The 13,592-nt window shown below is 55.5% G+C and overlaps 1 protein-coding gene across 5 annotated transcripts; it reads right to left on the reverse strand.

Annotated features, from left to right (window-relative positions):
• Positions 1-332: 332 nt before the first annotated feature.
• Positions 333-13,181, reverse strand: EPS8L3 (EPS8 like 3). Of its 5 annotated transcripts, none has more exons than XM_059137453.1 (20): positions 13,028-13,181; positions 10,963-11,087; positions 10,601-10,664; positions 10,368-10,432; positions 8,847-9,005; positions 8,401-8,550; positions 8,241-8,296; positions 7,710-7,852; positions 7,508-7,623; positions 7,170-7,290; positions 7,018-7,079; positions 6,702-6,776; positions 6,206-6,354; positions 3,496-3,577; positions 3,195-3,229; positions 2,515-2,608; positions 2,172-2,300; positions 1,506-1,579; positions 874-1,006; positions 333-633 (listed from the first exon to the last, which is right to left on the reverse strand). In XM_059137453.1, the coding sequence occupies exons 3-20, from the start codon at positions 10,629-10,631 to the stop codon at positions 622-624; spliced, it is 1,686 nt and encodes a 561-aa protein (XP_058993436.1). In that variant the 5' UTR covers positions 10,632-10,664; positions 10,963-11,087; positions 13,028-13,181; the 3' UTR covers positions 333-621. The 5 variants fall into 5 exon arrangements, with proteins under 5 accessions (XP_058993436.1, XP_058993433.1, XP_058993435.1 ...); XM_059137450.1 differs by having other exon boundaries at positions 2,515-2,710; XM_059137452.1 differs by having other exon boundaries at positions 2,515-2,710; positions 7,710-7,849; positions 13,028-13,180.
• Between the last annotated feature and the right edge of the window lie 411 nt (positions 13,182-13,592).

Raw genomic sequence — 13,592 nt, forward strand, 5'->3', positions numbered from 1 at the left:
CCCAGGTGCTCCCGACCAACAGCTGTCACTTTGAACACTCTTTCCTCCTGTGAAGAGTTGTACCTCAGAGGTCCTGGGTGCCTTGGGACATATGGGGAGCAGTGTGCAGAGGAGAAAGATGGAGTTTGTTCAGAGAATAAGGAGAGCTTGGGCCATAGTTCTCAAATTCTCTCGGCTCCAGCTGTACTACGTGAATCCCCGCTCACCAGCCAACAGCCTGGCCCAGGGGTGGGTGTGGGGCGGCTGCTGTTTCATGGCCAGTGTTCCACCTCTTCCTGCCTCCCTGCCTTTGGCCCCCCTCAGGCCCAGAAGAAGCGGCAGGAAGGCACATACCAAGCTTGAAACTGCTTTTATTGGGGAGGAGGGGGACTGAAGGGAGTCCTCCCAGATCTATCGCAAGTGCTCCAAACTTAGGAAAGAAATACAATAAATAGGTGATAAGTAGGGAGGGCTCTCAATGCAGGGAGGAGGGGCTCCGCTGGTTTCAACCCCTGGGCTTGTGCTGGGCGAGCTGGGGTGTGAGGTATGATGCAAACTGGGGACCTGAGAGTGGTTTTTCAAGGTTCCAAAAAGTATCAGATCTGCCATCCTGCTTGGTCTCAGAAGCATCTGGGTTGGGACCTAATGACTCACCTGAAGAAAGAAAAGGATTAAGGTGAGGCAGGTGCCCAGTGAGGGCTCCCCGGGGCTCGTAGCAACCATCAGCCTAGAGCATGAAGTCAAGCCTCTGGGGCTGTATCCTGTGCCCGGGACCTGTCGCACTCCATTCTGGCCCAGGGCTGGGCCTGCGGGACTGTCCATCTGGCATTGTCCCTCCCACCCAGGGAGCATCCCGCATTTCCTGTGGGGGTCAGGGCCCCCGGGTGTCCTCACCCCCAGCATCCTTCTGACGGCGTCTAACCGTGCCAGGACCCGTGGGGCCTCCTGTGGACACAGCATCTGCAGCTCCCCAGGTCTCAGGTGAAGCAGCTGGCTCCCTGTGAGGAACCTGAGGCTCTTCACAGTTCTGGGATTGAGAACGGGGAGCAGTCAGCGGCAGAGCGAAGGACCTGGGCCTGGTCTATTTTGGGGCTTGGTCTATTTTGGAGCATTGGATGAGAGGCTGTTTGGGCTTGGAGGCTGGGGTTGCGGGAGAATTCAGGGAATAGGGTATCTGGAGGTGAAGAAGAAAGAATTCACATGTCGGCTTAAACCTATTTCAGGACTCCAGGGTTTGAATCGAGAAATACCCTGGAAGAGAATTTTGTGGTGGGAAGGGGTGGCTGGCAGCTGAAGTTCTTCCCGAGCTCCTGGGAATCCTGCTCTATTCCCCAAGGCAGAGGCTTCTCATTTAGTGCTTCAGGCCAGGCATGGACACTCCTATTCTTCTACTCTAACTCAGCAGGTGGGGGACACTGCGGGTCTTTTCTGTACCCCGTATGTTCTGTGTCTCTGGCTTTCCTTGGCTATAATTTGAGTACTTTGAAGAGGTTCTCCTGACACACCCTCTGTGGCTAGGCACTTACATGGTGGAGAAGTTCTCAGCCTGCAGCCAGGCTCTGACCTCCTCAGGCGTTGAGCTAAGTCGAAGCATTGGAGCCTAGAATGAGGGGAGCTGGGGGTCAGGGGCCATCTCATTTCATTTTTTAAAAAAGATTTAATTAATTAATTAATCAATTATATATTTTATGGAGTTATAATATATGTGGAATTATAATATATAATATTACATATTATATATAAATAAATATATAAAAAATAAGTTTAATTAATTTATTTATTAGAGAGAGGGAACACAAGCAGGGGGAGCAGGAGAGGGAGAAGCAGGCTTCCCGCTGATCAGGGAGCCCCAGGGAGCTCTAATCCAGGATGCTGAGACCATGACCTGAGCTGAAGGCAGACGCTTAATGATTGTGCCACCCATGTGCCCTCATCTCATTTCTACCCATAGCCCCCATCATCTGAGCCCCTGCTCTGGGTTCCTGTCAAATCTCTTATCTTACTCCATGGTTTGCTTCTTTGGTGGGGACAAGGCTTATTCTCTGCTCTGGCCCCATGATAAACTTGGCACGTAGTAAGCCTGTGATAGTACCGATGAACTTGAACCAGGACTATCTCCTCCACTTGTCATTGAATCCTCCCTGCTTCCACCCCCGACTTATAGTTTCTGGATAGTCTAGGCTGGGTGGTACCCGAGAAGGTGACTGGCTCTGGCTCCTGGAGGCCCCCGACTGTAGGGGCTCTAGGATGTTGCTGGGAATGTAGCCGGTCTGTCCCTTCTCATTCTTCACCAGCCACCACCGCTTGCTCTGGTCCAGGACCTGCCGAGAGGCACTACCTCAGTCACCTGAGCCTCTGTCCACACCGCCCCTCCCCACCCCAACAAGGCTTTCTTCCTTCTTGCCATCCCCTACCCTTCTTCTTCCTATCTAGGCCACCCATCCCAGCAGCCGCATACCTAGACCACCAACGCCAGGCTGCCTATGAATCCCACCAACCACCACCTCCTTTCCTAGGCTCAAGCCAATGCCTCACCTCCAACACCTCTTCCTGGGCCACAGTCAGTTCCTGTGGGTTCCTGGCTTCAAACTCATACAGGACTTGCATTTTCAGGGCTGGCCTGACAGGTCTGGGGCCGGAGGGCGCATGGTTGGGGTCCCCAGGCTGAAGGTCATGATGTGTCTCCTCTTGAGCGAAGTGGGAGGTGCTCCCTAACTCAGAGCTTTCCCCCCTCCCCCCAACCACACACAGTCAGGATGGCTGAAGAACAGAACCATTAGAGACCGAGTCCCTGTCCCAGCCCCAGGTGTCTCCTGCCTGGAGTCTAGTGGTGACTTCTCAGCTGCTGCAGGGTTTAATGGCAGGTCAGTATGAGACGGGGCTTGGGGTGGGGTCTCCCACAGCTTGGAGGGGTCTGAAATGTCACTGATTTCTGAAGACTCTGCTAGCACTGGACCTTTCTATGTCTGAGTTCTCCTCTGAGTGCTTTATACCTGAGCTTTGGGGAATCAGAGGCATGTGCAGGTTGTATGATGAGAAGGATTGGAGTCTGAGAAGGTAAAACACTACTTTTCACCTAAGTTGGACAGGGGGGCAAGTGACCAGCTATAAGTGAGCCCAGAGGGTCTCTGAGTTGTAGAATCCACGGATCCACAGGGTCAGTCCCGCCCCTCCCTCCCCAGAATCATACTGTCCCTACTAAGCCCAGGGCATACCGGAGGGAGGTAGAGTTCTGGTATCCTGAGGGTGCCTGTGGGGGAAAAAAAAAAAAAAAAAGAGCGCGCAGGAGCAGGGAGTCAGCCAGCATGGTGGTCGGGAGCTGGGGTATCAGACCACAGCCCTGCTCCCACACACCTGCCTCATATCCCCTCCCCTGCCTGGTGACCATGTAGGTCCGGGTCCCTCTGCGAACCTACCTTCCATGTCATTGTCATGTGACTGTGGTTTGGACTGAGAGGGCAGAAAGGAGCAAGAGAACAGGGCTTTGAGCAGGGCGCTTTGTGAAGCTCCCCTTACCTGGCTGGAGGGTTCTGGACGCTGCCAACCATCAGAGAATGTGGGTTGGTAGGGCGGGGGCTCAACACCTGTCCAGTCGGCCCTGAGGAGAGAACAGAGCTGAGTCCACTCTGCCAGGCTGTTGGATGTGGATAGGGAGGAGACGGCAGGACCCAGCCTTGGGATCTTCTAGGGAAGGGGGGACATAGCCTGTGAGCACAGATAAAAGGCCAGACACCCATACAGGGGCACATGGTGAAGCACGCACACCTCCCACTGTGTGGGTCTCTGCAGCCCAGCCTCACCCCGGCTGTCAAGTGCAGATACATCAAGTTGGTAAGAACAGACTGGGTCCTTCAGCACAAGGACAGGGGGTTTGGATCAAAGGGGTGGAACCACGGAGTGTCGCAGCTGGAAGATCGCCCCCCTAACCCTGGGGTCTTGGGCAGGGCTTCTCAGACCTGTTTTTCATATCTTGGCAGCAGCTCTGTTTCTTTTGGCTAACTCGTGGGTGGAACTCCACCTCGAATGCTTGAGTCTAAGGTGGCGACTGCTCCTTGCTTCCCTGCCTTCCTTCCCCCTCCTGGCCCGCTGCACTGCCACTGCAGGAAGAGGAATCTCTTCCAAGGGCCTGTCCCTGGGGAAACCCTGCTTACCTTGAGGAAACTCCCTCCCTCCGTCACCAGGCCTCAGGGTTACTGCTCCTCTCCCACTGTATCTCATATGCTTCCCATATCTGTGTTTCTCACTCTCCGGAGCCCCTCTATAGTGTCCCGAGTGCAGTGGGTAGTATATTGGAGACAGCTAGTATCTACTAGTATCTACCCAACAGGCATGAATACACCATTCTTTTTCATTGGTTCCCTTCCTTTACCCTAAAAACATTCTCCCTGCTAATATTCCTTTCAGGCAGTCATTCTAGCACCTTCTCTTTTCTGAGGATGTGTCTATACACTCTGCCTACATTTTTGCAATCTGATTTTTAGCTCTGCTATTACTCTATCAAAACTCATTCTTGGGGCACCTGGAGGCTTTGTTGGTTAAGTGTCTACCTTTGGCCCAGGTCATGATTCCAGGGTCCTGGGATCGAATCCCACAGAGTCCCACATCAGGCTCTCTGCTCAGCAGAGAATCTGCTTCTCCCTCTCTTTCTGCCCTTTCCCCCTGCTTGTGCTCTCTCGCTCTATTTCTCATGTTTTCTCTCAAATAAATAAAATCTTAAAAAACAACTACAACAACTTGTTCTTCAAAAGTCCCAATAATCTCCCAGTTGCTAAAGACAATGGCCTTGTAGAGTCTACGTGCTTCTAGATCACCACAGCATTTAATGCCATTTGTAATTTCTGGTCAGTTTGCCTATATGCAAGTCACCTAAATATAATTTGCCAAAACTCAACTCGTTTGAGGGTTTTTACATCTTTTGGGTTAGTCTCTTTTCTGTATTGTCTTTCCATTCATTCATTTATTGATTTTTGGTTATTTGAAGAAACTGGAAAATATTTTAGGACACATCTGACTTCATTTTATATTTGGAATAATAAACAGGGACAGAGAAGAGAACAGAAATTACCGGGGACTGGGGAGAGGGAGGCACGTGTACAGAGTTTCTGTTTGGCATGATGAAAAAAGTTCTGGAAACAGCTGTGTACCTGACAGCTACACAACCCAGGGAACATAACCTAAGGCTCTTGATTTATATACTTTAAATGGTAAATCTTATCTTATGTATGTTCTCCCACAGTGAAATCAATAAACTACACTGAGTTTTAATTCATGTCTTTAGACAGATGGGGTGAAAATTCTTCTAACGAGGCTGCATAGGAAAGGGCTGCCCATGAGACAGAAGACTCACTAGCACAACTGGCTGACTTCCGGGTTGACTCCTCTCTTTCTTTCTAGAACCCTCTTCTCTCCTGCTTTTCATGCCCCTCCTTTTTTGTTTCTCCTTTTAACTCTCTGGAGTTTCTCTTGGCCTCCTTGACCCTTTCCCTCCTTTGCCACCTGCATGGGGACGTGTCCCTTCCTTCGCCTCCCACGGGCTGGGGTGAGCCTTGATGCTTTAAGTGAGTCCCTGGGGCTCCCTCTGGAGCCCTTCCCCCAAGGGGCTCCAGATGTCACTTCCGTGCTCACTGTTCTCAAACCCACAGTCCAGCCAGGACCTCTCTCCTGTGTTCGGGGGCCCCTCACTATCTGGGGAATGTTTCACCGAAGCCGCAGCTTGGTGCACCCCCGGCTGGTTCCACCTCCTGCCTGCTCCCCGAGGCCCTGGTCAGCGAGGCCTGACTGCGCTGTGGCTCATCTCACGGCCACACCGCGTAGTGTAGCTTTTTTCCTTTCCTCACCCTGGCCCGCTGGTTGCTAAGTCTTAGTTGATGTGACATCGGCAGCTCTTCCATCAGCAAGCCTCCAAGTCCGGCTGGATTGAGACAAAGTTTTCACTTTGTCCTTGACGAAAATGAGAAAATATTTTAATAGCAAGCAGGCTGCCAACTCTGCTTTCTTGGCAAGAGTTGTTCTTTCTTCCTTCAGTGGTGTGGGTGATGGTGAGTGGCCAACTTTTCGTTTTTGCTTTTTTTTAACTGTTTGTACTTAGTCTAATAAAAAGTTGGGAACTCCATGTAGAAGTCATCCCAAATTTCTTTTGCGCTATTTCTGGCGTGTGACAACGTAGAGCCTGCCATTCCCAATGTCTGGCCCAATGCCCCCATGCCCAGGCCTTGTTCTCACTCACCGGCTGGTGGTCCAGGCCACACCCAGCCTCTTCCAGAAGTCAGTCTCAGCCGGGCTGAGGCAGGACTGTAGCAGGTCTATGGCTTTGGGGGTGAGGAGCGGGGAGATCACTTGGGTTGCTAGGCCAGGCTCAGGGCAATGGGCCAAGATCTAGGGGAGGGATGGAGGGTGTCAGGAAGCTGAGGCTCTCCCAGGGTCAGAGAGGAGGGGGAAGGGGCCCGCAATTCTGCGGGCTTCCCACTCTTGTAACACCATACTGCCTCAGGCCTCCAGCTCCATTCCTGTCTCCCTTGATCCCTGGTGTCCTCACACCAACCCAAGCCCATCTTGCCTGTTGAGGGGTTCTGTACACAGCAGGGGTCAATGACGAGGCCGTATTGTGGGGAGCAAGATGCAGGCCCCACAACCTCCCTCTGCCCCCTGCCTTCTGCCCTGGCCTCTGCTCTGTCTTAACCTTAGCCTGGCCTTCTTCGTCACCCTGTGGTCCCCAAACTCACAGAGTCTAGAAGTTGGAAGAGGATGTGCACGAATTCAGGGGCGTTCCCCTCCTGCATCCAGGTGGCCAGCTTCCCCTGGGGACACAGCACATTATGGGCTACTACCCTTCATCCTTCCCCAGGAGCCCAGGACCCTGTAACTGTTCAGGGGTTTGGGAGGGAGCCTGGCACTCTCCAAATGTCCCAAGAGGAGGAGGGGAGATTCCCAGGGGAGAAGCTAGAGAGGGAAAGGATTGGGGTGTCTCCAAGACCAGAGAGGAGGTGGTTTTTGGGGTGGGATGTGGGGAGGGCTGTGGACTTGCAAAGAGTCACATACTAGGAGGTTGAAGCTGTACTTGATCTTCTGGAAGCAATCCGTGTACTGGGCCTGTGTCATCACTACAGGGGAGGGCAAAGGTGGTGGGCTGTAGATCATCCCAAGACCATGCCCCCACCTTCCTCCTCTCCCCTGCAGCCCTCAGCACTCACCCCACTGATTCTTGCCCTTTTTCTTCCCCAGTCTCTTCTTCTTATGATTGTTCATTCCCTGGGTCTCCTTCAGCTTTCCTGTAAACAGCTCGATGTCCCTAAGGACGTGGTTTAGTATCTCCTGGACCCAAAACAACCATGCCCTTGAGTGGCCAGTTGGGCCTACCCTGTGACTCCCACAACCTTGCCCCCAACCCTTTCTCACCACCAATCAGAGTCTCAGGCCCAGCCAAGGGCCTGATCAAGCCTCCCTGTTCCTCCTCAGTCCCAGGTCTGCCATGGCCAACCCGGGCCCGGGCCCATAGAGCCTCAGCCAGCTCAAGATCACCTCCAGTTACCTCATCCCTCTCCAGATTCTCGGGTGATGGAGGCCGCAGCAGAGGAGGCAGAGTGAAGGTGCCTAGTTCTCGGACACTGGAATTGCGTGCCAGGGGCCTTGGGGATGGTGGCGCGCCTGCAATGGAAGGGGACCATGGCCCAGAACCTTTTTGATCTTTGATCCAAACCTTCTTTCCACCTGCCCTCATGCCCCACACTTACTGCACCCTGCGGTCATCCAGTAGGGCTGTTCTGGAGGGGACCCCTTCTCCAGTGGGGGTGCCTGCTCCTTGGGGAATGATCCTTCCAGAGGAGGCCCCCTCCATCTGTCTTGGCTGGGGCGATGGGCTCCAGATGGGGGTCTGCTGAGCACAGGATGGGAACACAGCTTAGACGGGGTTCTTGGGACAGAGGCTCTGCCCTAGGATCAAGGGCAGTACTACCCTCTCCAGGAGAGCCACTTGCTCTGCTCCCTGGTCTCTACCTGGACTCACCCTGCCTCATCTGCCTGCTCTGTGGGCCCTCTCGGTCCCATGTCAGTCTCCTGGCACATCTCCAGGGTTCCTTGGGCCCAGTCCCAGCTCCTCCCCTGTGCCCATCTGCACCCTAGCCCCAGACTGGTCCCTCCCCAGTTCCAAGCCCAGGTCAGTGGAGCCACAGGCTCCTAGGATTTCCCAGAATTAGGGCCAGGGCCTGACCTACCCAGGCCCAGGCTCTGAGGTCCTGCAGGTAGGAGGGGGCACAGACGCCTACCTTTGCTGTTGCTCCTCCTCCAGGGCCCTCTGCAAGCCGGTCCTTAGTTGCTCTGCCTGGAGGAAGTGGCAATCAGGCAGGCTGTATGTGCGTCAGCAGTGGGAGGTTTTCAGGGGGGCCCTGTACCCACTTCCTCCCAACCTCGCCCCAGGTCCCTCACCCCCACTTCCTGGCACTGGAAGAGCAGAGTGCTGGTGGCTGGCAGGCCCGACTCCTGCACCGTGATGGACAGGATGGAGTTGTAGGAGCAAGTGTTGAGCGCCGTGTCCATGGCCTGGATGCTGTCCAGGCGGTAAGAGTCCAGCTCCTCCTGGGCCAGACAGAGAGTTCGGCCGTGACGCCACTGAGCACTGGGGTGGCTACTGGGAACTCCTAGCCTGGGCTGCCCCAGATCTCCCTGTGGCCCGGGACAGGGTGTCATCTTCCCTGATCCTGATGCTTCTGTCCCCCAAGCCTCCGTAGGCCTGGGTGTGTACTGTATATGGGGACACAGGTGGCTGCTGCTTGGGACACAGAAGGGATGGAGTCCATGCCCCGTGCTGGCTTCTCCAAAACCCATGTGTGCTATGACCCACTGCAGAGTCTGGTGGGGTGGGGGGTGCTGACCTTTGTCTCAATGTCCAGCAGCTGGAGCCAGCCATCTCTGACCTGCAGGAGCAAGTCTTGGCTCCACACCCGGCCCTGGGCATCCATCTCCTGCAGCTTCCTCAGGGCATCCCTGGGGTCCTGGACTTTATGTGTCCCCAGCTTACATGTCATCAGGTGCTGAGGGGAAAGGAGGTTTGGAGAGAGGGCGCGCAGGTGGTGGTGGGCAAGGGTGGGGGAAAGGCAGCAGAGGATGTGTTCCTGGCCTCCTTGTCGGGGAGGTCCCAGGCCATCCCCATAGAGAAGCCTTCAAGGGCCGATGGGAGATCAGTCGCAGCTGGGCTAGGATAGGGCCCCGGGTGTCAGGGTCAGATGAGCTGCGCCAGAGCATTCAGGACTCTGGAGGAAGGAGGTCCTGAAGGATGTCATGGCCCTTACCAGCCCAGGCCAGCAGAGGGGGCTGTTTGGTGGTAGATGTGGGCTCTAATAACCCAACCAAAAAAGTCTGAACTCCTATGGGCGGGATATAGGACCCTCAGATTTTGTCTCTGGCTTTTTTTGCTCCCTTTGGGAATCCACCATTCCAACCTGGTCCTTCCCCTCACTGCCCGAGCATTTCCTGCCTCCCTGCCTTGGCTCACACTCTTCCCATGCCCAGAATGCTTTTCCCACTTCTGCTAGTCTAGCCCTTTCCCGTCTCCCAGGAAGATCAAGAGCTCCCTCTGAATTTTGCCTGATGAAGGCCATGGTCATCTCGGTCTCACTCAGAGCCTTGACCCGTGCGAATCCTATCATCCTGGCAGGTGTTCGTGTTACTCTCCCTCCTTGAGGAGACCCCTCCCTTCTCCCATCCAAATGCTACCTTCAAAAGCCACAGTCCTACACTTGCCCTCTCCTCCAGGCCCTTGCTGGGGGGCCACCATTGCCTCCTGCTCCTGGTGCCCCGCCCTGCTCTCTGCCCAGCCCTCAGCGCCTCTCTGGGAGTTCATGCTGCCTACATGTTCTGGGATGTCTACACGAACTCATGCACATCTGGGACACAGCTCCTCTTACTCCCACCTGCCAGGTCTCATGGAGCCAGTTCCCTGTGAGGCCCAGGACTCCACCTGGCTGAGGGGTGGGGAGTCCCGCCCCTGCTGCCCTGCAAGCCTCCAGACCACTGCCCCTGTGTCCCTCCCTGCTTCTTCCCCCTGAGAACCCAAATCTGCTGTCTGCCTCCAGTGTGTCAACCTGATGAGGTGTCTGCTTGTTCCCCCCACAGCCTTCCAGCCTGCGCTTGCCCTGTGGCGTCTGCAGCCTGTCAGGCCACCAGATCTCACAGTGCGCATGCCGTCTGCCTGCACAAGCAGGGCGGGAGCCTTCCTTTCAGCCCCCAAGTAGCGCATGCCTGCCCTGGGGGCTCTAGCCCAGACCTCTTCCTGCTGAGACAGGGATCTGCCAGAGTCCTTGCAGGAACCGCTAGGAACCGCTGTCCTCCCACAGGCCATCCTCCTGCCGCCGTGCTGGGTCCTGGGCAAAGAACACTGGCCCAGGGTTACTCACCTCCACCCTGTGCTGCAGACAGGTGGGCTCAGAGGAGATGGCCTGCACGTAGTCCTTCCGCTGCACTGCAGGGGAGCAAAGCAAGGGGATGGAGGGCGAGGAACCCAAGGGGTAGGGTAGGGTGGGGGGGTGGTCAGCGACGGGGGGTGGGGGGTGGGAAGGGGTTGGGGGGAGACCCCTGAGGGTGGGGGTTCCAGGAGGGAAAGAGAGAGCAGACCAGAGGGGGCGCTTACGGTAAATGGCTCTGCTGCTGGGCCGGGACATGCTGGCACAGTGAGAGGACTCCCAGAATCTACACTGAACCACAGAGACAACCATCAGGGCTGGGGAGGAAAACACGAGGGCAGAACCGGGCAGGAGACGCGCTCTTGCAGCTCGCCCCTCACTCAGGCCTGGGTCCTCCAGGACCAGACCCAAAACTTCTGGCTCCAGGGGCCTTTCTGGAACCATCTGCAGCCTTGAGTTCCTCCAAGGAGCCCCATCTCGGCTGGGCTGGGGAGGCTCAAGGCAGGCTCCTGACCTCCCATTTTTTGGTCACTAAGGCTCATTCCCTTGGGCTCGAGAAGGCTGTGTGGACAGGCACCTGGGAACATATCTTGTCTTGGGCCTGAATGTGAAAGATGCCAGGTCCAGGGGCTGCACCTAGCTTCTGGAGGAAGGGTGGCAGGTACAGCACCCTTTCTTGCCAAAACAAGCCTCTTGTCCAAGCCTGTTTCGGTTCTGAAAATCCAGAAGAGGTCGATGTTGTCCCTTAAGCTGCGGTCGAACTTAGGAGTGGTGTGTTGTGTGTGTCTATCTGTTTGCACGCTTTAATCATGGGGCTCTGTAGGATTTGTCAATGATCTGTACCTCCCTGAATGTCTTAGATAATCAAGACTCCTGTCTCCTCACCTTTCCATACTCTGAACCCTCTGCCCAGAGCCCCTCCCTACCCAGCCCTTGAAATCCAGCTCAAGGATCACCTCTTTCGTGAAGCCCCTCCTTGACCACCGCTCTCCCCTGCCCAGAGTGCCCTCCCGATGCCACAGTCAACCTTGTATGTTTCTCACAAAGACAGCCACTCTGGTTAGTGTGTGAACCTGGGGCTGCACCCCTTATAAATACCGTATTTCACTTTCACTCCCATCGTATGGACTTCTTTGGCTCTACGCACTGTTCTATGGACTTCACCCTCATCAACTCTCTTAGTCTTCAAAACCACCTCACCCAGAGGGTGCTGTTATTGTTCCATTTACCCGATGGGGACTCTGAGGTTCAAAGAGGGTAACAGGCTTGAGGTCACCAGCGAGTATTTCCTGGAGAATGAGCCTAGCCCAGTCTGGCTGCACACTCCAGGCTTTAACTGTGTAGATATGTCTCTGTGTAGATATAACTCTGTAGATATGTCACAGCACAGGGCTGTGACCTGCCGAGGACAGACTTGTCTTGCCATGGCTGTCTCCCCAGTGCCTTCCCAACATGGGGCGGAGGGGAGGGGTTGTCTAGAATACACACAGGTTGAAAAGCAATGGAGGTAAGTATAGTGCGTGTGCATGCATGGGTGGGGGGGGGAGTGAACTGAGCATGTGGGTCAAGGGTAAGTGTCACTGGGATGACGTGTGTATGCATCATGAATAGGGTGTCAAGTCTGTGGACACCATGCATCTCCATGGTGTGCCTGGGTTGTACAGAAACCCTGAAATATCCCGGGCAAAGTATAAGAGAGCAGCCCACACCTGTTTATTAGGACTGTTATGAAAATAACAGAGGTTCTGATAAGATGACTCAGGGATGGGGAAATCAGTTGCTAGGAAACGACTGAGGGATTGTGGAGGAGGTGGCTGGCTCTGTTTTCCTTGTTTGGGAGCACCGAGTCCCCTTGGAGGGGACAGGGCTGATGGAAGCCTGCTCCTCCCCACTCTACACCCCTGGGTGCAACACTTCCTGCTTCTAGGTCCGGAAGAGAAAGAAGAGAAAATTAGCTCTGCCTTGGTCAGCCCTACTCCCCTCCTCCCGTGCTAGTATGTGGGTCCGTGTGCGCAGGTCTCCCGGAACTGTCTGAAGCTCAGAATCGCAGACGACAATAGAGGGGAGGCAGCTGACTTTGGCCTGCTTTCCCCTTGGGGGAGGAGGGCTGTGGCCACCTAGTTGCCCCACGTATCCCCTGAACTTAAGGGTTTGGCTCAGGGAAGGTGTGTCTGCATCACAGACCCTGGGAGAAGAAGACCAGAGATGCTTCTTCTTCTTCTTCTTTTTTTTTTTTTTTTTTTAAAGATTCCATTCATTTACTTGGCAGAGAGAGAGATCACAAGTAGGCAGTAGGCAGAGAGGCAGGCAGAGAGAGAGAGGAGGAAGCAGGCCTCCCGCTGAGCAGAGAGCCCGATGCGGGGCTCTATCCCAGGACCCTGGGACCACGACCCGAGCCAAAGGCAGAGGCCCAACCCACTGAGCCACCCAGGCGCCCCCCCAGAGATGCTTCTAATCCGGATTTCTCCTGCCCTGCTTCCGAGCCAGCTAACCAGCCCGAGTCCCAAGCCTTTCTTGGGCTTGCTCTTCCTGGCAGCATTCGGGAACGGGCTGGAGACCTCAGTGGGGAAGACACGGACATGTTCCCACAACCCAGGATCCCCTGCGGCTGAGCGGCAAACCCCGCCCCCATCCTCCAGAAGGCCAGGCCTTACCTGTGTCCGGGTGAGGTTTGTCTCCCCCCAAGGGGCTGCCGTTTGAGCCAGTGGTGGGAGCGCAGCGGCTGCTCTGCCAGCAGCCCCAGACAGAGGCCTTGTGACCGGCTGGCCCTGGCTGAGCCAGCAGGCCTTATGGGGATGAGGCCAGGAGACAGCCACACCTGTGCTCTTTGGACTCCGGTGGGTGTGGTGGCTTCGTAGGCCAGCACCCACTCCACGCGGAAGCCGGGACCTATGGCAGTGCCAAGCTTAGCCAGAGTCCCCCCGGGCCCAGCCTCCCCCTCTGCTCTCCCCCAGTGTTTGGGTGTGGCCTTCTCTTCCCTCTGCCTTTTGGGTTCCTCTGCTGAGGGCCCCAGTCCGCCTTAGGCACTAGAGCTGGGGCTAGAAGGAGAGGGCCCCTTGGCCAGGGAGGCCTGGCTTCTGTGGTCAGGGGACAGGTGGCTAGAGGTGGGCCCCTGGGGTTTGGGGCACCCGTGCCCGTGGGGGTGCGGGTACCACATGCATGATTGCGCATGCTCAGTGGTGCCCGTGAGTGGGACAGGGATCTTGGAAGAGCTGACGG

The sequence above is a fragment of the Mustela lutreola genome, chromosome 10 (assembly GCF_030435805.1).
Source record: "Mustela lutreola isolate mMusLut2 chromosome 10, mMusLut2.pri, whole genome shotgun sequence".
Lineage (NCBI taxonomy): Eukaryota > Metazoa > Chordata > Mammalia > Carnivora > Mustelidae > Mustela > Mustela lutreola.